Source organism: Mustelus asterias, chromosome 5 (genome assembly GCF_964213995.1).
Source record: "Mustelus asterias chromosome 5, sMusAst1.hap1.1, whole genome shotgun sequence".
Classification (NCBI taxonomy): domain Eukaryota; kingdom Metazoa; phylum Chordata; class Chondrichthyes; order Carcharhiniformes; family Triakidae; genus Mustelus; species Mustelus asterias.
The window spans coordinates 40,399,003-40,425,595 of record NC_135805.1 but is presented as its reverse complement, the minus strand read 5'-3'; the positions used below and the strand labels follow the sequence as shown (position 1 = coordinate 40,425,595).

General features: G+C 43.7%; 1 protein-coding gene across 6 annotated transcripts in view; it reads right to left on the bottom strand.

Annotated features, from left to right (window-relative positions):
* Window positions 1-26,593, bottom strand: part of sim1a (SIM bHLH transcription factor 1a) — a 76,993-nt gene that overhangs the window by 26,033 nt on the left and 24,367 nt on the right. For all 6 annotated transcript variants that reach the window (XM_078212429.1, XM_078212430.1, XM_078212426.1 and 3 more), the window contains one exon: window positions 4,229-4,394. In XM_078212429.1, coding sequence (XP_078068555.1) covers window positions 4,229-4,394 — 166 coding nt within the window. The remainder of the gene's footprint in view (window positions 1-4,228; window positions 4,395-26,593) is intronic.

The window sequence follows — 26,593 nt, the reverse complement described above, 5'->3', positions numbered from 1 at the left end:
GAAGGCTCACCACCGCCTTCTCAGGGGCAACAAGTGATGGGCAAGAAATGTTGGCCTAGCCAGCCCATGTCCCATGAATGAATAAAACAAAAGACATGAAGGCATTAGAGAGGGGGCAGGAATAATTTATGAGAATGTTTCTGGGATGAAGGTCTGGGGGTAGATTGGTGAAGCTGGGTTGTTCTTTTTCAAAAAAGAGAAGGTTGAGAAAAGAATTAAAAGAGATGTTGAAAATGATGAGGGGTCCAGAAAGAGTAGATAAGACTGCAGGATCGAAAACCAGAGGAATTTTAAAGTGAATGGCAAAAGAACCAAAGGTGGCATAAGTAAATATGAATTGAATAGTTAGGAGTATTTTTTTTACAAAGTGAGCAGTTAGGATCGGGAACGTATTGCCTGAGAGGTAGTGAAGGCCGTTTCAATCAGGGTTTTCAAAGGGGAAGTGGAAAATTACCTGTCTGAAGAGAACAGAAAAGCATGGCTATGGAGAAAGAGTGGGAGAGTGGGAACTAGCTGAGTTTAGAAACATAGAAACATAGAAAAACTACAGCACAAAACAGGTCCTTCGGCCCCACAAGTTGTGCCGAACATATCCTTACCTTCTAGGCCTACCTATAACCCTCCATCCTATTAAGTCCCATGTACTCATCCAGGAGTCTCTTAAAAGACCCTATTGAGTTTGCCTCCACCACCACTGACAGCAGCCGATTCCACTCGCCCACCGCCCTCTGTGTGAAAAACCTCCCCCTAACATTTCCCCTGTACCTACCCCCCAGCACCTTAAACCTGTGTCCTCACGTAGCAGACATTTCCACCCTGGGAAAAAGCCTCTGAGAGTTCACCCCGATCTATGCCTCTCAACATCTTATATACCTCTATTAGGTCTCTTCTCATCCTACGTCTCTCCAAGGAGAAAAGACCGAGCTCCCTCAGCCTATCCTCATAAGGCATGCCACTCAATCCAGGCAACATCCTTGTAAATCTCCTCTGCACCCTTTCACCCTCTTGCAGAGAGCCAGCATAGACCTATTTTTATCTTCATTCATGGGATGTGGGCACCGCTGTGTAAAGCCAGCATTTATTGCCCATCCCTTTACACCCTCGAGAAGGTGCTGGTAAGCTGCCTTCTTGAACTGTTGCAATCCAAATAGCCTCCTTCTGTACTGCAACCATTCTATGATTCCATCTGTCTTTGGTTCGATCTTCAAACTGGAACCACAAATTGCAGAGAGGAAACATTGCGGATATTGGAAATTTAAACTAAAACCATAACCTCTGATGAAAGGTCACTGATTTGAAACTTGGACTTTGTTTCTTTCTCCACTGATGCTGAGTATTTCCAGCACTTCCTGTTTCTAAACACAACTCTATGCCATTGGTGTGGCTAGTAGACAAATGTTCAGAGATAGATAGAATCTTTTTTATATTCATTCATAGGAATTAGGGCATCGCTGGCTGGCCAGCATTTATTGCCCATCCCTAGTTGCCTGAGGGCAGTTGAGAGTCAACCACATTGCTGTGATTCTAGAGTCGCATGTAGGCCAGACCAGGTAAGGACAGCAGATTTCCTTCCCTAAAGGAGTGAGCCAGATGGGTTTTTCCGACAATCGACAATGGTTTCATGGACATCAGTAGATTCTTAATTCCAGATATTTTTTATTGAATTCAAATTCCACCATCTGCCGTGGCGGGATTCGAACTCAAGTCCCCAGTAAAGGCAAGAGGATCAAAGGTTATGGGGAAAAAGCAGGAGAATGGGATTGAGAAACATATCAGCCATGTTTGAATGTGGGAGCAGACTCGATGAGCCAATTCTGCTCTTATATCTTATGGTTTTATGGACTATACTCGGGCATCTGAGGGGGCACACTGCTGAAACTGTGCAAAACAACATCAGTGTCATAACTGCTTACAGAAACCACTAACCCAATAATTTGATGCTGGTACTTTTTCAGAAGTAAAAGGGAATAGTACAGAGACATACCATTCACTCATACCACTTTCCAGGGAGGCAAGACAGGGCACTGTACACATCTACTTAAGCACACATGGGGAACACTGGTCATTGGTTTTTACTGCAGGGGAAATGTACAAATGTTCGGGGTATCCTGTTCTTCTCTAATTTGCAGGTGGTCCATTTCAACTGTATGCATTTGAAACTTGAGTTTTACATTTCTTTTTTAATGAGGTTCGCACATTTTTTGCCATAACACCACAAAATGGAACCACCTTCACTCCATTTCTTGTTGCTACTTTGGAAATCTACTATGGCTGTCATACTTTAAGGTGAGACAATTTTTCAACCACTGAGCACAGACAAAAATTCTTCAGCTCGAAGGCTCGTGAGCCATTCAAATATTTGCAGATCTTGATGAAAATTGATTTGAGTATTTCGCTGCCTAATTAATGCATCGCTTTCATTGAACTCAACACACTTACCAACTTCAGTGTTCCTGCCACAGTAGATCAGAGGACTTAAAGCTACGCATGACAATGTTACACCATGGACCCCAACAATGTGGTGGCCGGGGCTGCCACACATCAGCCTTATCAGTGGAACTCCAAGCCGACCTATTCCTATTGCGTGAGGTCAGCTAATTTACAGACATTCTTAGCACAAAACTGTTGATCTCCTGGAAGAGTATGGGGGTCATGTAGGTAGCTAACAACTCTTAACAAGTTGCTGACTGTCAGAAAGGATGCACTGTTTTTATGGGTCACACAGTTGCCGCTACAATAAAAATACCCCATTATTGGAGTCCATGAGACAAGAGAATAGGTGATCTTTCATGGCGGAGAGGACTAACAGAAAGACAGCAGATGAGTTTCCTTGAAAGCCTCCATCATAGTGTCCAATGCAAATAGGCCCCAATGTTTGGAATGTTGTTCCGTCACTGTTGGTGTATCATGAGGCTTATCACTCATTTACATTTAAATGGGAATGTTAAATGATCTATAAGCTCTGTCTGAGCAGAGACTCCAAGTGCCAGGAGCACATGGGACCCATACAAAGAAGCACTGTGCACTTTGTGTGCTGAGTAAGCTTCTGCGGCTAATTATGGAAGATGTCTGCACCCAGTATACTGCAGTGCTTTGGGGACTACATTAGCTTTTATATGATAATATTATGCTTTAACAATTTTGACCCATAATCTGTCACATGAGTTCTCTCAAAGCTGAACACAGCCATCCTGAATATTTGATGCACTGATGTAATCACTGGCTGGAACAACTATAATCTGTAGAGAAACGCAGAGCTGATTATCATTTTTTTTAAACTAGAAAGGCAGGTGCTCGGGGCACCTTTCTTTGGGGGAGTCTTTCTGGGGGGAGTGGAGATGTGGTTACCCCATCCCAGAACTGGCAAGCCATGCTGCAACTTGCTGTCTTTTCAGTGGGTGAGTGCATCAGATGTGATTTTAGCAGCACTGGCAGGCACATTTCTTCCTCGCAATGGAAGTTCTGGACAGGCACATCCTACAACATCACTAAGGATGTGAGCCTCATCCTCATTGACTGTTAGCCCCAATGTACTTTGATGTTAACCGTATTGACTCAAAACAGCAAGTCATTATCACATGTTCGAAGCTTTGATGGCATCACTGAGCCCCACATTCGGAGGGAATTAAATTAACCTGTAGGGCGTGATTTTTCCGGCCTGCTGCACTGCTCGAATAGTGCAGCGGGCTGGGAAATTCAAGCGGGAGCAAAAAAACGGGATTCGCGACTGGTGTCCGGAATGTTGAGGGGGTGGTGATTGGGAAGCTGGCGGTGTCGCGGGTGGGGGAGGGAGCACTTGTCAACCGATCTCCCAGTAAATACAGTATACTGGGAGATCGGCGCATGCGCACTAGCTCCCTCTGCACGCTGATGCCGGCCCCTCGGACGGGAGTACGCTCCACTCCCACCCTTACCAGTGTAAATTTCCTGATGGCCTCTGTGCTGCACAGAGTGCCATAAATTCATTTCACTAAGCTCACCCAAAAAATGGGCGGGAAAAACTCCCGTATTCCCGCCCGTTGGACACTTAGGTTTTTTTGGGAGAATCACGTCCTTAGAATTAAAACTGCTATTAGACTCAAAATTAGGAATTTACTATGCAGACATTCGCAAAACTATGGCTCCCGGTATCCCATCTTGAAGTATCTGACAGCGGTAATGTGCTACAGTACTTTCCCACAGTATTTTGTCAGCAACTCAAAAATAATGGCAACTGGAGAGAGCTCACCTGAGGATAAGGTGATGCTCTTTGTTTGGATTTAGTTCGGCTAAGACGGGACTTGCTCGTCTTCCTGGAGTCCGTGATGGTTGGCGTTGAGTTTGCGTATGAAAAGGATGGTTTTGTTGCTGTCACTTGATCTAGTGACAGTTGCAATCCCTTGTACTCGGCATCCCTGAAAGCAGTCAAAACATAAATCTATTAGATTTGGTGTATACATATAAAGACCTCCATGAATACTCTGTTAAATCATTCTAGCACTGGTTTTCAGTAGCCCCTTAAAACCCTGAGCAGTTGACTGTAGCTGACCATCTCCTTGCCACTTTCACCTAACTTCAATCTCACAAAGAACACAAGAGTGGAACAAGGCCATCCTACCCATCAACCTTGCTCCTTCCATCCCACTTCAAATCTCCTGCAGGAAAGCTCAACCTGATTGCTCCCTGAAGCTATTAGGCTGATGAGCAAAATCACAGAATTACACAGAATTCAGAGCACAGAAACAGACCATTTGGCCTAATTGGTCTATCAGCCTCCTCCCACCCCATTTAATCTGTATCTGCATAACCGTCTATTATTCCTCAATCCCTTTAAAGTTTCTCTTTAAAAGCATCAATGCTAGTCGCCTCAACTACTCTGTGTGGTAATCAGTTCCACATTTTAATTATTCTCTGGGCATTAGTCATCCATCATCTATTTTCCTGGGGTGGCGCAGTGGCACAGTGCTGCCTCACAGCGCCAGGGGCTCAGGTTCAATTCCGGCCTGGGGTGACTGTCTGTGTGGAGTTTGCACATTCTCCCTCTGTCTGCGTGGGTTTCCTCCGGGTGTTCTGGTTTCCTCCCACACTCCAAAGATGTGCAGGTTGTGTCGATTGGCCATGCTAAATTGCCCCTTAGTGTCCCAATATGTGTAGGTTAGAGGGATTAGCCATGGTAAATGTGTGGGGTTACGGGGATAGGGCGGGTAAGATACTTTGTCAACGTGTCGGTCCTGACTCAATGGGCCAAATGGTCTTCTGCATGTTAGGGATTCTATGATGAAATGCGCAGCCATTCCACCAAATTCCTGCCCCATGCCATCCCTGCCACCAGGCGGGAAACATTGAAATTTGTGAAGCATTTTACCATCCAGAGCTATGCTTACACCCTTTAACTTCCAATTCCACTGTTGGCCGGATACTTAGCCAACTCTTTTCTGAAAGAGTTCATTTAGTCAGCCTCAATTGGCAAGTCCTTGAAAAGTTTCATGCGGCTGAGCAGAATTCTAACTGGTCAAACTGACTCACAGTTCACTCCCATTGTGTAAAGTGCATAATTCACACACAGCATTAAAGTACAATGTCCTGTGCAAGCCCAAAGAATCCATCACTTGTCCATGTGCTGCTCTTATCCATTATAAAACATCATTGACTCTGTTCTGTAAAATATTAATTCGCGTTGACACGTTATTTTTAGGTGCGATGAATGATTAAATAAACTAGGATACAAAGATTTACCAATTGCTTATCTTTTTATTTCCGACCTGCCCAAGAGTGTACTTGAGCAACCTTTCCTGTTAAACTAGCTGTACATTTATCATGATTCAACATACTCGTGTGAGCTATGAATAGCAGAGAGATTTTAATCATCTCAATACCGGATCTCTGCACTGGTCACGGTTACAAAGTCCCAAAGCAAACTGCGTAGATTTAACTAGTCCAAGGATCAATGATCCAGCAAATTTGTCTCACCGGTAACTAGTAATTTGAAAGGCGCCAAAGTAAATATTGTGATTCCTTTATGGCTGACAGCATTCTGCACTCCCATTATCCCATTGCTCGGTGAAAAAATGTGATCAGAAATACATTCCTGAAAACAATATTATTATATATACTGGTCAATCTTTCCTTGCATGTAGAGAGTCTAAGCATCAGGTGAAGCAGGGTTAAAGGATTGTATATAGTCTATTTTTATTTTCATAATGCTTTGTTTTTATATTCTGATTTGCAGCTAAACAGCAAATCATACTGAAGTGTGGGAAACATAAGAAGAAGTCTGAAAGTTTATTTATTAATGTCACAAGTAGGTTCACATTAACACTACAATGAAGTTACTGTGAAAATCCCCTCGTCGCCACACTCTGGCGCCTGTTCGGGTACACTGAGGGAGAATTTAGCATGGTCAAAGCACCTAACCAGCATGACTTTCAGACTGTGGGAGGAAACCGGAGCACCCTGAGGAATGCCACACAGACTCGAGGAGAACGTGCAGACTCCAACAGACAGTCACCCAAGCTGGGAATCAAGCCCAGGTCCTTGGTGCTGTGAGGCAGCAATGCTAACCAACGTGCCATCGTGCCACCCCAAGAGAGATGTGGGGATTTATATTATGTCTTTCATAACCACCAGACATTTTGTAGCCAATGAAGCACTTTTGAAGCGTACTCATTGTTGTAGCATAGGAAATGCAGCAGCCAAATTGCCCTCAGCAAATTCCCACAAACAGCAATATGATCATGAGCAGATAGCCTGTTTCTTTATAATTTTGAATGAGGGATAAAGATTGGCCAGGACACTGTGATCAGTATCCTGCTCTTCTTCCTTTACACCCACCTGAAAGGGCTACAGCAGGGACTTGATTTAATCCCAACCATAATACAGCACCTCCGCAAGTTCAATTCTCCCTCAGTACTGCACTGGAGTGTCCGCCTTAATTGTCGTGCTCAAGTCCTGGAGCGGGACTTAAACCAGAACCTTCCAACTCTGTTGCAAGATTCCTACCAACTGAGCCACATTAAGCACAGAAATAAGAGAAAATTACTCAAAGCTGTTCCTGTGCCATTGATGTTTGCTCGGCGAAGAAGTGGCAGAAATGCTCTTTACACTAATCAGGGGTGTTTCTGTCATATTTCCAGTGAAGAAACACCAATGAAGGGGATGCAGCCTGGAGAATGTTTTTCTGGCAATAGAGTTGGAATATCTGAGATTCTCTGCATTACTGGTTAAGGAGCTGCGAGATGGGCAGAGTTTGAATCAATTTGAAATGAGTTTAATCAGAATACACTGTGGAACATCAAATAATATTTTGGCATTCAGCTGGGATTGTCATGAACCTGACTAAAGAGGAGAACTTCCATTAATTGACCCTCACCAACTTTTACAGATGCACCATAGAAAGCATTCTTTCCAGTTGTATCACAGCTTGGTATGGCTCCTGCTCTGTCCAAGACAGCAAGAAACTACAAAGGATCATGGATGAAGTGCAGTCCATCACTCAAACCAGCCTCCCTTCCATTGAAACTGTCTACACTTCCCGCTGCCTTAGCAAAGCAGCCAGCATAATTAAGGACCCCACGCACCCCGGACATACTTTCTTCCACCTTCTTCTGTCCGAGAAAAGATACAAAAGTCTGAGGTCACGTACCAACCGACTCAAGAACATCTTCTTTCCTGCTGCCATCAGACTTTTGAATGGACCTACCTCACACTAAGTTGATCTTTCTCTACACCCTAGCTATGACTGTAACACTACATTCTGAGAAAGCCACCAACACCTCTACTTTCTCAGAAGACTAAGGAAATTTGGCATGTCAGCTACAACTTGCACCAACTTTTACAGATGCACCATAGAAAGCATTCTTTCTGGTTGTGTCACAGCTTGGTATGGCTCCTGCTCTGCCCAAGACTGCAAGAAACTACAAAAAGTCATGAATGTAGCCCAATCCATCATGCAAACCAGCCTCCCATCTATTGACTCTGTCTAAACTTCCCACTGCCTCGGCAAAGCAGCCAGCATAATTAAGGACCCCATGCACCCCGAACATTCTCTCTTCCACCTTCTTCCTTCGGGAAAAAGATACAAAAGTCTGAGGTCCTGTACCAACCAACTCAAGAACAGCTTCTTCCCTGGTGTTGTCAGACTTTTGAATGGACCTACCTGCATTAAGTTGATCTTTTTCTACATCCTAGCTATGACTGTACATTCTGCACTCTCTCGTTTCCTTCTCTATGACCGGTATGTTTTGTCCATACAGCGCGCAAGAAACAATACTTTTCACTGTATGCTAATACATGTGAAAATAATAAATGAAACAAAATCAAAAATTGTTTGCCATGCAGGTCACCCCATCGTAAGTCTTCGACAAGGGCAGAGTCATTGAACTATTTGGGACAAATTCCTTGAATATATGGATGTGCCACAGAAATGCACACAAGTCCCTGGAAATTCAGAGGCCCTTCTGAGAGGGGCATCTAGGCCAAAGACAGTATTCCAATAAATTTAAAACTTTTCCAGTCAAGGGGCAAAGTAATCAATTGCCATATGCCTTTTTCACTTTAGGCCTTAATTAAACCCCAACAGATGACCTCTGGTAAAGGCAAAATACTGCGGATGCTGGAATCTGAAACATAAACAGATAATACTGGAAAATCACAGCAGATCTGACAGCATCTGTGGAGAGAGAATCGAGCCAATGTTTTGAGTCTGGATGACCCCTCGTCAGAGCTGACCTCTGGCGTCAATTGAGAGGCACCTCTTTATAGCCTTTACACTCCCAACCAGCAACCAGGCAGCAGAAAGATTTCATCCCCCTTCCCCCAGTCAGAACTTCAGTCTCACCTAAAGTGAAGTTGAAATCTGGTACATCAGAGTTCTACAGCAATTTAAGATCAGTGGCATCGTGACAGATCTGTCCCCAACACAAGAATCTGAGGAAGTTGGATGAGAGCCCCATTTACACACGGAAGCAAAGTATCCACCAAACATATATAGGCCAACTGGGTGAACCTGATGATATTCACCCTCTATATCATCTCTCTCCCCATCACACACTCATCCACATATACACACACACACACACACACACACACACTCTCTCTCCTCACAGTCTCTCCACCCAGGGCACACAATCTTTCTTTCACTGCCTCACACACTCTCTCAGACAGTCTGCAGTCACTCACATGCTCAGGTGCTAGTGGGCTCCCTTTCCGCTGCCTGATGCTCCACACTTGACACCAGGGTTCACTAGTGAGTCTATCAGCAGCAAACTAAGGACAGAAATGGCCTGTGAATGGAGAGGCAGAATCTCCCATTCAAACTAACCAGTTGGATTGGGATTTTGAAGACTGGCTTCGGGAACTGTGTAGAGAGGCTTTGTGGGCCACATCTGGCCCATGGGTATGTTGGTCAAGCTTCCACTATATCTATATGCTTTTTTGAGTGGGCGAGTGACCTATTATGTTACTTGTATTACAACCGTGCCAGCATTTCGATGATTCTTCATTGTCTCGAACATTCTGAGGTTATGAAAGGTGCTATAGAAATACAAGTCTTTCTTTATTAGGTCACAATGGATCACATTCTGCTGTAACTTATGCTGATGCCAAAAGCACGGAAAAGGGAAGTCCAAACCCTTAGCACAAGTGAGAAATATAACTCTCATAACCAACACTGAAATATACTCCCTGTGCCAGATGAGAGGTGACATACAGACCGAGATATTTTGGTCCTGATCCTACGGTCTCCAGATCATTGGCGACCAGACGTAGCTCTCCTGATGCACGTCAGGACCCTGTGGAGGTCCTATCACACTGACCTCTGGGGAATTGTCCATAAAGTCTGAATTTCCAGTGGGCAATTCCCCTGCTCCACAGGACCCTCTGTCGAAGTCCCCAAATCTGAGCTAGAGTCAAAGACTTTGGATGGTTCCTTGAGACTTAATCTGCATAGTTACCCTGGAAATGTCAGATAAACAAATCCTAGTCTAACTCCTGGGTAACTACAGAACTCGACACCCCCCCACCTCGCCCACTACCATCCCCAGTCATTCACATTGACTCACTGACTCTCTCCCCGCCGACTACCCCAACAGTCCCCTGACAACTCGCCCAACTCCCTAACTCTGACCCCACCTGATTAACCCCTGACCCCGTGACCAAACCCCCTCAACTCCATCCGACCTGACTACCCCTCCTGACCATGCCAAACTCTGACCCCCAACTACCTCCTCAACCCTCAGCCAGACCTCACTAATCCCATCACCAACTAACCCCCAACCTGACCCTTGCCCTCCTGCCACACTATACCCCTACCACCTTACACACATACCACTCTATCCACCTACCACCTCACCTACCTGCTACCCAACCCAACTACCGCCCTACCCACCTGCTACTTCACCCAACAGCTACCTCACCCTCCTGCCATCCTGTCCCCTTTACCTCCCCCACAAACCCACACTACCACTCTGCCCATTCACTCATTCACCCACTCACCCAGGCACTAGCTTTCACACAGGACATTTCAACTTATGTTACTGCAACTAGTGCTGATAAAAAGGTGGGCACAGTTTGTCTCCCGTCCCCGATACTACAGCACTGCGATTAAGTTCTCCATGGGACTGTATCTATTCTCTGCATTTCTGAAGATCCCAGGCTGGGAACACAGAGCCAAAAATGCGGCGTTCTGTCAGGGAATCGAAAAGTTTGAGTGGAGCAGCAATCCGACAATGATTGCCACTTTGCGCTAAATCCAAGCATTTGTTTACATGTAGCCATTCCCAAAACATCATTCCTGACACTCTGCTATAAAATAAACAGTTTACAAAAGCAATTGCACAACTGCATCAATAGGTTTGTTAAACTGAACTAGACAAAAAGCCAAAGGAAAAGAAACTTGGCGCAACAGCCTGTGTTTGAGTTTTTCAGAGCAGTGTGAGTAGTTAATAATTAACATCCTTACAGCTCCTGCTGGTTTATGTGTTTTTCTTGGACATCCCATATCTGCGGTGTGCGCATTATTTGTGTTTATTTTGTCCTAATCTGTTAAAGAAAACATCCTTTCCGGATGTATCACAGCTGGTTATGGCTCCTGCTCTGCCCAAGACCGCAAGAAACTACAAAGGGTCGTGAACGTAGCCCAGTCCATCACGCAATCCAGCCTCCCATCCATTGACTCTGTCTACACTTCCTGCTGCCTCGGCAAAGCAACCAACGTAATCAAGGACCATGTACCCCGGACATTCTCTCTTCCACCTTCTTCCGACAGGAAAAAGATACAAAAGTCTGAGATCACGTACCAACCGACTCAAGAACAGTTTCTTTCCTGGTGCCATATTAAGCTGATCTTTCTCTGCACCCTATCGGTAACTGCGACACTATATTCTGCACCCTCTCCTTTCCATCTCCGCTATGTACTCTATGAATGGTATGTTTTGTCTATATGGCGCGCAAGAAACAGCGGACGGGATTTTACGGCCTCGCCCGTCCTGAAACCGTAAAATCCTGCCAATGTCAGCGGACCTTCCCATTGTCCACCCCTCGCCCACTCCGATTCCCGTGGCGGCTGGGCAGTAAAATTCCAGTGCATACTTTTCACTGTATCCCAATACAAGTGACAATAATAAATCAAATCAAATCACTGTTACACCAGTGCTTGACTTAATGTGTATTTTGAACTCTATAGTTTCTAGTTCTTGATAGATTACCTCAAAAGAATGGGGTTAAATACCCAGTCTAACTTGTACCAGAGACTACAGGAAAAATGCAGTGCTATCAGAAATACAAAACATCATTTCCAGGAAAAGTTTAAACCTTTAACCACCTCCCAGATGAGCAGCATATGCTAATCTGGTCAAACAATTAAAACGTTTGTTTTCTTCAATAAACACAATCTTGTCAAGGTGAGGGATGGGGGCGGGACGGAGCGTGGACAGCACGGTGGCACAGTGGTTAGCACTGCTGCCTTACAACGCCAGTGACCCAGGTTCAATTCCCGGCTTAGGTCACTGTCTGTGTGTCAGATTTGCACATTCTCCCCGTGTCTGCTTGGGTTTCCTCCGGATGCTCTGGTTTGCTCCCTTAGTCCAAAGATTGTGCAGGTTAGTTGCATTGGCCATGCTAAAGTTTTTCCTCAGTGTACCCGAACAAGTGCTGGAGTGTGGCGACTAGGGGATTTTCACAGTAACTTCATTGCAGTATTAATGTAAGCCTACTTGTGACAATAATAAATAAACTAATCAATAAATAAGTAGTGCTGGGGATACAATACACTCCATTTCAAGCACTGCATCAAACTCAGATGAACACCGGCACTGCAACATCAGTCACGTTGTGGACTTCTGAGTGAGACTGGCAATTGAATGCCAATTGCTCCTGAAGTGAGCTTAGTTCTAATTCTAGCTGCTCTAAACGACAAACTTGCATTTTAGCAGCAACCTTCATGACATCAAGATGTTTGAATAGCACTTTACAGCCAATGAATTGCTTTTCAACATTCAGCATGTCTTGTACTGCAGGAAATGCAACGACCAATTTGTGTACAGCAAGCAACACTGGCATCTACCTGGCAATGTGGAAAATTGCCAAAGTATGCCCTGTCCACAAAAAGCAGGACAAACCCAATCTGGCCAATTACTGCCACATCAGTCTATTCTCAGTCATTATTAAAGTGATGGAAGGGGCCATAAACAGTTCCATCAAGCGGCACTTACTCAGCAATAGTCTCCAACAGCACTCAATAAGCTCCACATCTTCCAGTACAAAGCAGCCCACTAGATTGGCACCCCATCCACCAGCTTCAGAATTCACTCACTCCCTCCATCACCAATGCACAGTAGCAGCAGTGTCTACCATCTATAAGATTCACTGCAACAACTGACCAAGGCTCCTTCAACAGCACCAACATCTAAAAAGACCAAAGGGCAGCAGTTGCATGGGAACAGCAGCAACTGTAAGTTCCCTTCCAAGCAACAAATCAGCCTGACTTGGAAATATATCACCATTCCTTTACTGTCGATGGATCAAAATCCTGGAACTCCCTCTCCCAACAGCACTGTGGGTGTAGCTTAGACTGCAGCAGTTCAAGACGGTGGCTCATCACCACTTTCACAAGGGCAATTAGGGATGGGCAATAAAATGCTGGCCTAGCCAACGTCATCCACATCGCATGAAAGAATTTTTAAAGAAGGTCCCACAAACAGCAACAAAACAGTTTGACCAGATAATCTGGTTTTAAGTGCTGATTGAAGGATCAATATTGGCCATGGAACCAGGGGGTACTCCAATGTTCTGTTTCATATTTTATGTTCACCCAAGAGACCAGATGGGAACTTGATTTAACATCTCTTTGGATAGACAGTGCCTCTGACAGTGCAGCACTTCCTCAACATTGTACTGGATCCAGCATTAGCCTAGAATTTGTGTTAAAGTTCATAGAATCATAGAATCCCTGCAGTGCAGAAGGAGGCCATTCGGCCCATCAGGCTGCACCAACAACAATCCCACCCAGGCCCTAACCCCATAACCCGACATATTTACCCTGCTAATCCCCCTGGCACTAAGGGTCAATATAGCATGGCCAATCAACCTAACTCACATATCTTTGGACTGTGGGAGGAAACCCACACAGACACGGGGAGAACATGCATACTCTCACAGACAGCGACCCAAGCTGGGAATCGAACCTGGGTCCCTGGCGCTATGAGGCAGCAGTGCTAACCACTGTGCCACCGTGCCGCCCGGTATACTTCCATGTCATTCAACTGATCTGAACCTGAACTCAGCTTTGAGAAAGGAACCGCAAATTCATAATCAATTGCAAGTCCTCATACCTTGCCCCAGGTCTACATTTGGTTCATTTTAGTTTGGATAATCATCCTTCAAAAAAAGTAATCCCGATCACTCCATTGTTTTTGTGTGTGATGACATTGTATCGACAATGAAGTATTCCTCTTCACCCTCCCCAGGCTGAGGGAATAAAGTTTCATCCTGGGTGCAATTGACAATTTTGGCACAAATTGCACCTGTTCTGAAAAGTGTTCCTCTTCCCTCAAATATTACCCCACTCTGACCCCCACCGAGCCCCTCAAACAGTATTTGCATATCGCTGCAGGGAATCTGCTGTGAACCAGTGCAATTGGGCAGTGTCTTAAAACAACCTTTTTTAAAAAAAATCCATCCGATATTGAATAGTGGAAACTTACGGTAACATTTGATTAAAATAGAGAAGTATAAATAGAGAAGAAAATAAGCATTCTTAATCACAATGTCAATTAACCACCCCCGAGTAGCAATTTATATTACTGAAATTTACTTCCTAAAAAAAAAGTATAAGACGATTTTCTAGTTGTATTGGAGTACGTTAGTCAGATTCTTGGTAAATTAAAGCAGATTTAATATTTAAATCTACCTTAAATGTCCTTGCATCCAAAAGAAAAGAACTTTTAGAGCCTTCCTGAAGGCCTGCAAACAAGTACAATTATTCAAACTCTCGATGGTGATTAATTCTGAGGGCAGAGTCGATTGAATGAGTGGGACAAAAACAGAAAATGCTGGAAACTCTCAGCAGGTCTGACAGCATCTGTGGGGAGAGAATAGAGCCAATGTTTCGAGTATAGATGACCCTTTGTCAGAGTAAGGGTGGGATCTGCTTCCAGCACAATGGCTTTAAAACTAGTGCAAAAGATCACAGATTCTTAAGATATGCTAAATGCAAATCCTCCTAAATTTCCATAATCTTATGTATCAGTTGTGCCTGAAAAACGCCATCACAGTCAAGCAGAAACTCCAAGCCACTATATTTAATGAAGATAGCAATTTGGTAGGAATATGTAGAATCCATAGCATCCCTACAGAGCAGAGGGAGGCTATTCGGCTCATGGAGTCTGCACTGACGCCCTGATGGATCATCTTACCTAGGCCCATCTCATCCCCGTAACCTCACTAATCCCCCTGACCGACCCACCTTTGGACACTAAGGGGCAATTTAGCATGGCCAATCCACCTAACCTGCACCGTGGGACCATGGGAAGAAACCAAAGTACCTGGAGGAAACCCATGCAGACACGGGGAAAATGTGCAAACTCCACACAGTCACCCAAGGCTGGGACCAAACCAGGGTCCCTGGCACTGTGAGGCAGCAGTGCTAACCACTGTGCCACCATGCTGCAATGTAGAATCAGAGCATCGTTACAACACAGAAGTAGACTGTTGGGTTAATCATGTCCATGCTGGCTTTTATAAGGAGAAACTAGCGTACTGCCACTCCTCCAACCTCTCCGCACATTCCTGCACATTCTGCTATTTCAGATATTTAGAAAATGTATAAAAAGGTACTGTGCAAGATGGAAGCCACTCTGCCCATTGTGTCCATGCTAGCCGAAAAATGTGCTCCCCACCTCCTGCCTCCAACAAGCCTGATCCCATTTTGGTCCATATCCCTGGAGGTTACGGGACTTTAGGTGTATATACAGCCACCTTTCAAATGAGTTGAGGGTTTCTGCCCCTACGACCATTTCAGGTAGTGAGTTCCAAACACCTGCAACCCTCTGGGTGCCAAAATTTCCTCATCTCCCTTCTTCTACCTATCACTTTAAATTTTCCCATCCACACGATCTAGGCCCCTCACCATCTTGTACACCTCACTCAAATCTACTCTCCATCTCCTTTGTATTTCAGTTGCCCGTGCAATATATCTTGTGAATGTTTTGACTATAAGTGAAGAAGTGGGGAGGTTGCTGACAGAATCATAAAACTGGAAAACTCTAACAGTTTTTATTGAAAGCATAATGAGCTTCAAGCAGGATGTCAATCATAAGGCACTATTGCTCCAACCATTGTTTCCAAAAGCAGCATGAGAAGATTGATGGACAGGAGGAGCTCACTAACACATCTAACAATCCTGCTGATTTGAAAGGAAGGAAAGCCAGCAGGGCTCAGAAGGGTCAACTTCAATCATTTGCATTCCTGCTGTAGAACTTTGTGCAGTGATGGCACTTATTTGGAGTTGATTTTAGTCAATGGCCCTGTGAGATGTTCTGTCCGTAAAGAAGAGAGAAAGGATGGAAGGAAAGAAAGTAAGAAAATAAGAAAAACAGAAAAAGGGAAGTAAATTTCTATTACGTTTGAAGGGGTTGATGGGAAAGAGCAGGCGAGCAGGACTAATCGGACAGGCCTTTTAAAGAGCTAGCACAGGTAGTATGGGCCAAATGGCTTCCTTTTGTGCTGTAAAATCCTATGTCAACTTGTCTCCATGGCTCTGTATTTGCTTATAAATTGTTAAATCACTAACCAAATGAAATGTTGGCATTCACTGCAAGCGAAATGGAAAAGATGGGGAATTTTACTGCAGCTGTACCAGTCCCTGGTGAGACCACATCTGCAATACTGTACACTGTTCGGCTTATTTGAAAAAAATATATAATTGTGTTTGAGGCAGTTTCGAGAACATCAGGGGATAAGGAGCTTTCCTTACGAAGGAAGGTTGAACAGGTTGGGCCTGTATTCATTAGAGTTTGGAAGAATGAGAGGTGATCTTATTGAAACATAAAAGATCCTGAGGGGATTTGAAAGGGTAGAAACTGAGAGGAAATTTCCACTCATGTTGGAGACTAGAACCAGGGGACAAAGTTTAAGAGTAAGAGATTTAACGTTTAAAACAGAGATGAGGAGGAATTGTTTCTATCAGAGGGCAATTAGTAAGTGAAAGTCTCTTCCCCAGAAAGCAGTGCAGGCTGAATTTATTCAAGGCAGCGTTAAGCAGATATTTGATAGATAAGGGGGTTAAGTGTTATGGAGGGTAGATATTAAGTAGAGTGGAGACACAGTCAATTCAGCCATGGTCTTATGGAATGGCCAAGCAGGCTTGAAGGGCTGAATGGGATACTTCTGTTCCTATGTTGTTTCTATGTTATGGGATTAATGGGTTTGAATCCTACCATGGCACAGGGGGGGATTTAAATTCAAATAATTAAACAAATCTGAAATAAAAAAGCTATCATCAATAATGATGGCCATGAAACTGCTTTGTTTCATGGCCATCATGAAATTTGCAAAAACCTTTCTTCTTTGCTCATATTCTTTCAGGAATTATTGCCCAGACTCGACATGACTCCAGACCTGGAGCAATATGATTGACTCTTAACTGCCTGCAGAAATGGCTTAGCAGCTTACCACCATCTTGTTAAGAGCAATTGAAGTTGGATAATAAATGCTGATCATGCCAATGATGTCTGTATCACATGAATGAATTAAAGTGAAGACTTTTAACTCTGTTTCTCTCTCCGTGGTGCTGCTTGATCTGCTGGGCAAATATTCTCAGAACCTCGACCTCAGTGCCAAATGGGGGTCCCATTTACTGCCCTCGGTGGCAACAAGGTCGGCATGATGATCTCTTCGGAGACGGCCCCCTAATTTGCCACTTCTGAGCTCATGGTTCTATGAAGGACAGACCGGATGGCTCAAACAAAGGAGAGGTGAGCGCTGTTGAGGCAGGTTGGGGACTGTGAGGGCACCTCAACATGGGGCACCCTTGCTGCTCTGAACATCAATGCTTAAATAGTCAGGATGCAGGCCAATTGGTGATTCCAGTTGAGGAATGCACCTCTCAATTCGATTGGTTTCAGTCACGAATTTGGCCTTTGGTTACATTAGCCCCCTCTTTGCCTGCAGCTCCAATAATTATCCATTGACAATCCATAGGATTGTTTTCGCAGCAGCTCAGATGAATGAGGAGGAAATCTCACAGAGACTTACAAAATTCTAACAGGACTAGACAGGGTAGATGCAGGGAGGATGTTCCCGATGGAGGGGGAGTCCAGAACCAGGGCTCACAGTCTGAAGATTCGGGGTAGACCATTTAGGATAGAGGGGAGGAGATATTTCTTCACCCAAAGAGTGGTGAGCCTGTGGAATTATTTATCACAGGAAGTAGTTGATGCCAAAACATTGAATGTGTTCAAGAGATGGCTAGATATAGCACTTGGGGCGAATGGGATCAAAGGTTATGGGGAGAAAGCAGGATTAGGCTACTGAGTTGGACGATCAGCCTGATCGTGATGCATGGTGGAGCAGGCTCGAAGGGACAAATGGCCTCCACCCGCTCCTATCTTCTATGTTTCTATGTTTAAATCCTACTTCCATTGAGCTGGTGACCAACTTCCCCAGTCCCAAAACCCCCATTATTAAGCACACTACCCTCAGGGCCAGGAACATTCAGCTGGCTAAGCATTTCAGCATTTCCTGTTTATACTTCAGATTTCCAGCATCCATGCATTTTGCTTCCAAGTTATCTTGTAAAATAGCTTTGTAAGAAAAATTATGAATGTTAAAAAAATAAAAGATTTAATGAATAATTCATACATGTCTTTGGTGCAGAGCCAGTGCAGAGCTCTGGAGACAATGCAGCGAGAGTGGGCCTTCAGACAACACGAATTATCTGATGAAGACGAAAAAGACTTGCCTTCAGGAACCAGATGATTAAAAGTAAACCTCATGCCATAAAACTGTGAGAAAATGGCCAGATATTTAAAATTTACTTCAGGTAACTCAGAGTGAAAGCTCTAATTATGTAAACTCTCTGAATTACTTAAGAATGGGGGAGGTGGTAGCATAGTGGTATTGTCACTGGACTAGTGATCAGAGAATGAGGGCAATGCTCTAATGATCCGGGTTCGAATCCCACCATGGCAGATGGTAAAATTTAAATCTCACAAAAATCTGGTATTAAAAGTCTAATATTGACCATTGTCATAAAAACCCATTCTGGAAATCTGACACCCTTACTCAGTCTGGTCTACATGTCATTCCATAGAATCCCTACAGTGCAGAAGGAGCCCGCACCTACAGCAATCCCACCCAGGCCCTATCCCCACAACCCCATGCATTCACCCCACTAATGCACTGACACTAAGGGGCAATTTACCATGGCCAATCCACCTAACCCGCACAGCTTTGGACTGTGGGAGGAAACCGGAGCACCTGGAAGAAACCCACGCACAGGGACAATATGCAAGCTCCACACAGTTACTCAAGGCTGGAAATGAACCCAGGTCCCTGGCGCTATGAGGCAGCAGTGCTAACCGCTGTGCCACCATGCTGCCCCACTCCAAATCTACAGCAATGTGGTTTACTCTTACGTGGCCGAGCAAACCACTCAGCTGACGGGCAACAACGTCCACATCCTATGAATGACTTTTTAAAAAAGAATAATGTGACGTGAACTATTCTCACTCAATAGAAAGTGAAAGCAAGGAATTTTCACTGCACTCCCATTTCACTATAACACAACACATGCCAGTGCGAGCCTTGTACTGTACTTATTATGAGGGGGTCTATCCTGTCGTAATGTTTTGTGAGCCAAGATCCAATAATCTTTTCAAACAGCTTTTGGGGTAGGTTTCAACTTGTGGCCTGGGCATAAAAATGGTCTTGCCAACTGTCTGTAAAATCAATGGTAAGTTCTGTGATGGTGACAATACACAACAACAGTTTTACATTGTGCATGGATTCCCAGATCCATTTCTGCGGTGTTTTTTTAAGAACAGAAATTAACTCAATGGAAGAATCCCTATAATAAAATATTTGATTTGAAATTATTTTTAAGCACCAAATTAATTTGAAATAGATTTTATTGTTTTTGTTGTTTTCTTTATTTTTGTTGAAGTCTGAGGCTCTTACTAAAAAGCAACATTCATGTAGAATGGGCTCCAATGTCTGAATCCCCATTTTGCGTTCCACACTTCCTGAGACAAATTTCACCTCCCTGGATCAAGCACAAATAAAACTGGGCCAATAATGCAGTGCTGTGAGCACCATGCCACATGTGCCTACATGCCAATAAAAGCAGGATCAAATGATTTATTTATCCAAATAAAGCAAGATCAAATCATTTACCTAATTTATTGTCACTATCAACGATGTATCTGAAAGGCTCTAATGTTGGGACACCAATTTCCAGAGTATGACCTACATTTTTAAAAAAAGTTTATTTATTAGTGTCACAAGTAGGCTTACATTAACACTGCAATTAAGTTACTGTGAAAATCCCCCAGTCACCACACTCCGGCATCTGTTCAGGTACACGGAGAGAGAATTCAGCATGGCCGATGCACATGACCAGCACATCTTTCGGACTTTGGGAGGAAACCTGAGCACCCAGAGGAAACCCATGCAGACATGGGGAGAACGTGCAGACTCCGCACAGACATTGACTCAAGCCAGGAATAGAAACCTGGGTCCCTGGCGCTGTGAGGCAGCAGTGCTAACCACTGGGACACCGTGCCGTCGCTTTTAGGGGTGGGGAGGTGATACAGTGTCTACAAGAGATACTAGGACATGAAACGAAGGACGGAAAGAGACATGTTTTTTTTCTAAAGCAATATCAGCCCTCCCCCTCTCCTCAACACTTACTTCAAACATGTGCTGTGCAGCTGGATCGAGGAACTCTGGAGCCTACAGAGCTGTGTACACAGCTTGCTCACAGGTTGTCAGCTCATTCTGGTCTCACCACCCGTTGAGGGGCACTTGGAACTTTGGGCACATTGCAGGCCTGACAGCTTTGCACCCAGATCTCCACAATGGTTGCCTGTTGTCATGTTAAACCATAATCCCTCCCCATAACACCCCAGGTGATCTATTGCCAAGGGTGACAATGGAGACTAATGTTTCTTACACAGTACTGCCAACCAATTTGATGTCACCCATAAAACCAGAGTGGCAGAAGTTGTGACAAATAGTAACGGCTGAAGAAGGATAAAGGTGCGTTGTCAGATTCAGGACTTGTGTGAAGCAAGCAACATTTCAGCTACTGTCATTGATATAAAGAGTAATATGAAAGAGGAAATTATTCCCACTACCACTAACCAGTCCTGATATTATTACCAGTAGGAGAAGCTAAAAACCTGCAGCGACAGGTTTTGGATTTTCCAAGCACAGATAGGAAGGAATTACCAGTAAAGCTATGGGCACCCCCTGGATATCTGCATAAATAACAATTGCTGATTCTAGCGCATATTGTATCAACACTGTCATTTATATTCATTCATGTGTCCTCTGTTCAAAAGCAGGTCCTTCGCTAATTATCTGCCAATGCTTCACCTAGAGCTGTTTCCATGGCAGTTTTTTTGTCAGCGGTGGCTTGTCATTGCCTTTCACTCTCAGGGGCAAGGGCAAGGAGGGTAGTCTCAAGTCTACCTCCACTAGAACAGGAATTGAACCCAAACTTTTGGTGCTAGTCTGAATGACATGCTAGCCACCTGCGCTAACCCAACTCCGATTATCTATATACTGGCCAACAAGGTGTCAATTCTCTTTTTCACATCAAACCATTAGTCAATTTTATACCAATCACATTTCAGCAAAAAGAGGTTCCACAAGACACAGCATTTCCCCATCTAGCCCACAAACTGCTCAGAATCAAATATAGAACATAAACACATGAAAAATCAGTGATTTAGAAAGTAAATCACAAAATTACCCATTACCCATAAGATACAAGAGCAACAACACCAACCTGTATTTATGTACCACCTTCAATGTGGCATAATGTCCCAAGATATTTCATAGGAACATTACCAGAAAAATATTGACATCAACACAGTATTTGTATAGGTATATGCTACATATTATTACCTAATGCCTTGTTTTACAGGTAATTATTACCACCACATTATTATTGATAATAAATTACAATTGAACAAAACTTTAGTTGTAAACACAATGAGAAATTCTAATCGGCAAGAAATTATTGTCAGTGATTTCAGCAAAAAACTTCCACGTCCATCCTAGTGAGACCAAATTGTAAAAGGATCAAGGACAAGAGTGCACAGATTTAAAGTGATTTGCAAAAGGAGTACATATGATGTGAGAACAAAATTTTTTACACAGCAAATATTTCAGGTCTGGATGCACTGCCTGGAAGAGTGGGAGAGGCAGGTTCAATTGAAGCATTCAAGAGGGCATTAGATGATTATTTGAATAGAAACAATGTCCAGGGGTACAGAGAAAAGGGGAATGGCACTCAGTCATCATGCTCATTAGGAGAGCCAGTGCAGACATGATGGGCCGAATAGTCTCCTTCTGCACTGTAACAATGATTCTGTGAATTCAACACTGTAAGAAAGTACAGTTGTCCCACACCCCTGCACATCGTTTCCATTCAAATAATTATCTAATGCCCTCTTGAATGCCTCGATTGAACCTGCCTCTACCACACTTCCAAGCAGTGCATTCCAGACCTGAGCTACTTGCCGTAAGAAAAATTTTGTTCTCACATCACATGTACTTCTTTTGCAAATCACTTTAAATCTGTGCACTCTTAATCTTGATCCTTTTACGATGGGAACAGTTTCTCTCTATCTACTCTGTCCAGCCCCCTTATAATTTGGAACATCTCCATCAACCCCTTCTTAGCCTTCTTCTGTCCAAGGAGAACAGTCCCAACCACTCAGCACGGTGGCGCACTGGTTAGCATTGCTGTCTCACAGCGCCAGAGACCCGGGTTCAATTCCAGCCTCAGGTCACTGTCTATGTGAACTGTGCAAGTTCTCCCCATGTCTGCTTGGGCTTCCTCTGGGTGCTCCGGTTTCCTCCCACAGTCCAAAAACGTGTGGGTTATGTTGATTGGCCTTGTTGAATAGCCCCTCAGTGTCAGGGACATTAACACGGTAAATACATGTGGTTATGGAGATAGGGCCTGGGTGGGATTGTTGTGTTGTTGGTGCAAGCTCGATGGGCCAACTGGCCTCCTTCTGCACTGTAGGGATTCTATGATTCTCTCCAAACTATCCTCATAATTTAAGTTTCTCATCCTTGGAAGCAAACATCTAAACCTCTTCTGCACTCTCCCCAATGCATTCACATCCTTACAGTGTGGTACGCAGAACTGTACGCAATACCGAGATCTAACTAGTGTCTTGTATAAGTTTAACATAACCTCCTTGCTCTTGTGCTCTATGCCACTATGAAAAATGCCCAGGATACTGTATGTTTTATTACCTGCTCTCTCCACCTGTTCAGCCACCTTTACAGACTTATGCACCTATACACCCAGGTTCCTCTGCTCCTGTGCGCCATTTAGAGTTGTACCCCTTATTTTACTTTGTCTCTCCAAGTTCTTCCTACCAAAATTGATCACCCCACACTTATCTGCATTGAACTTCATCTGCCATCTACTTGCCCATTCCACCAACTTCTAATGATCATTAAAAGCACTTGCATTCGGTAACCATGTACTCAGCATTAATCACTCTCTTCACTGCATGTGGCCAAAGACGTTCTTATGGGCACTGACCTTCAAACGTTTTCATGGGAAATCACTTGCAATTGCTCTTTCAAAAATTGACCTCCAAACAACAGTCTGAGCCCACCAAAGAGAAATATTGCGAAAATCATTGTTTGTATCTAACAGCACAAATAATGTACTATACTGATAAATTAACAAATATCAACCAGTACAGAAAGATTCTGGACATTGGAAAGAAATTTGAGACCCTTGCAATCATCCTTCTGATGCATCAATGTCAAGTGCCCCACTTTGAAAACCCATGACATAGCTGACATGCACTAAGGCTACTTTTGCAACACTTTCTCTGCAGTGTCAGCCTGCAACGTTTTCTTTTATTATGTTGCAAGGCCAGGACATATGGTGTAAAGCACCATCATCATTGAAAGGAGTAGGAGAGATGGGATTAAGCACGGAAGTGATGCTTAAGTGATGTCGAGTTTGGATTGTGTTGAAGCATGTTTCAATCAATTGTTTGCATTCACTTGCTTTGACATGCTGCACAGTTTCCGGAGATCCCTTCTTGAAAATTATTGAAGTGACGATACTGAGAAACACTTGCCAAAGATTTCCTATACTTTTCAATGCAGCTAAAGCAATTGCATCATAACTGTGATTCACAGACAGAACGTATTCTCTATCGAAACTGCTACTGATAGACCCAAAAACACAACAAAATGCAGCCAAATCTCACAATTCCTCATGGACTTCAGGCTGCACATTCATCCGCATGAGTATACAAAATCCGAGTTCAACGCATTTCAAAGTATTACTCTTTGCACATATACAAAAAAGCTTTACAAATAGCTAAAAAGAAAGCCAGTCATCTTCTGAGGCTGCTTGTTCCACAAGGAAACAACCACCAACTAACTTGCCTCAGGATTGTGTCTTTATGGCCTTAAATGGGCAGGTTAATTTAAATTCAGAGGTACATTATCAGCAGAAGAATCCATCGTGCATTATATGGTATAATACTTCAGTAATGCTGTGGTTGACATGCTAACTGTTTCAAAACAATAGATTAACCTGGAGTCCTCAGGATGTCTAAATAATGGTTACAAATGCCACAATAACTAACAACCGTGCTGGATCCTCCCAATCTGTAAGGACATTTATAAATAGTTGTTTGGTAATACAAAACTTGAGTATTGCTGCAAAAGAGACAGGCTGTCAAAGTATTTTGTCTTGCACTCATCAGGACAGATTTCCTATTGTAAAGAGAACAACAATTTATACTGTGTGAAGGAGAGTGCTGATGTTTGCCAAGTAGACTCTGATTGGTAGAGGCATTGCAATGGAGAATGCACCAGGGAACAGTTAACTACCAAGCTTTTGTTTACATTAAAACCAGGCAGGTCAGTTCTGATTGATCAAGGATTGCCATGGGGCATGATCCAAGGAATGGCTGTTTAGTCAAAGAAGTTCCAAAATGTCAACAAGCTCCTTCTGTCTGCAAAGGACAGGACCCTGTGAGCAAATATATGTAACTTTTGGTAGATGCATATGAGCCACACTGTGGGCCTGACTGATAATCTTAAATTGGTTGTCAGTGTAATTCTTAGCACAATCAGGGTTGTGAAGCAAGGGCCGTCCAATTGCAGAATCACATCGAATGTCAGGCACTGTGGGCTGGATTTTTCAGCCACGCTCGCCCCAAGACTGGAAAATCCCATCTAATATCAACGGATCTTTGGATGGTCCGCCCCCGCCCGCTACGATTCCAGTGACGGACAGAATGGGAAAATTCCCCCTATGTTTTGAGTTTCATAATCACGGGCTGGTTGGGTACGGTCAGCACTTTGCCTGTTGCAAATAGCCAAAGGGAAATGATGTTTGATATAATCTACCAAAGGTTAGGATGCACAGCATCAGACTGGCACTGAAGTTCATATACCACATTACTCACTTGTGTGATAGGCATGTCATCTTTTTGGCATGACAGCAGCTTTCTGTTAGTGGAGAATACCACTTGTGTCATATTAGCAGCGTGAAACAGCTAGCTTCACCTATTGCTCCAATTTTTGAGACACCTTACACTTATCTGTCTGACTATCTGAGGTAGACTGGGCACTTTACAGGACTGAGAGTGGTTGCCTATTCATGATTTTGCATGAATACAGCGAGTAGTGATATAATCAGGGTGACCATTATCTGACAGGATGGCTTTAATGTGTCCTGTTTCTGCATCTAGCTTGCACAGTGACCAAATGGCATGGGCCCTACTTACAAGGCTGTTGATAAGGCCAATCGTATAGCACATGGGATTGTGAAATGGCTACATGTATATTGATTAGTGAAGGTGGACTTCCTTGCTCAGAACTGGTTGTAGCAATTTGCCCAACTGTTTGCTCAATACAAGTTGTGCAGAACCAGTTGTAGATAAGGTGTAAACAGACATCACTTTTGTTTGTCTTGGGCAGAAAATACATATGCATTCACAAGTTGTCCAATAGGCATTTCTGGAACTTGCTTTCGAGCAGTCCTGTTCACTCATTCTATGTGGTGAGTCCAATGGATATGAATTTGGACCTGTCATTAAGAATGGCGTGCATTTTGTTGATATAATCACACTTGTTAGAGATGACCATTCTAGTCTCTTTGTTGGCTTTATAAATATGTATGTATGGGTTGGCCGTGAGAACTCACAAGATTTCCAGACATTTGCATTGCATGTGGATGCCACCACCTTATGTTATTTATGACAGGTTCCGCACATCATGAATTGGCCAAGTGGTGAGACAAATTGTTGCAACCAGTCCTGAGCAAGGTGAAGGATTCCTTCATTTTTGTGAAGACCATACAGGACTTGCATGTCGACAGCAATGCCATGTCCATGAGCTTGTTCAACATTGCTAGATTACTGTGCAGTTGAGTTCATTTTTAATGAAACCATTATGCTTAAATAGATGGTGCTGCCAAATGATCCCCTCTAGGCCAAGATGTTGCAAACATCTTTGTTGCTTTCCAGTGGGAGTGTATCTTCAATGGAATTACACATATCCTACTACCCCTTGCATATTTCCAATATGTAGATGATATATTTGCTATATCTGAATCTGCAACTGCATGTAAGAATTTCATACATACATAACAGGCTCAATCCTGTGCTAAAATTCGCTTTCTAAATGGAACAGTCAAATAAGTTCCCTTTACTTGACGGGATAGTTGAGAAATCTGGCAAAGGGTTTTCTGTTACAAGTCTACCACAAGTCTGCCTTCAGTGGTCAGATTGCCAGAGCTCCAGGAGAATCAGGGGCACAGTAGCGAGTGTAGTGGCCATCACTAAGGAGAAGGTTCTGGGGAAACTGAAAGGTCTGAAGGTGGATAAATCACCTGGAC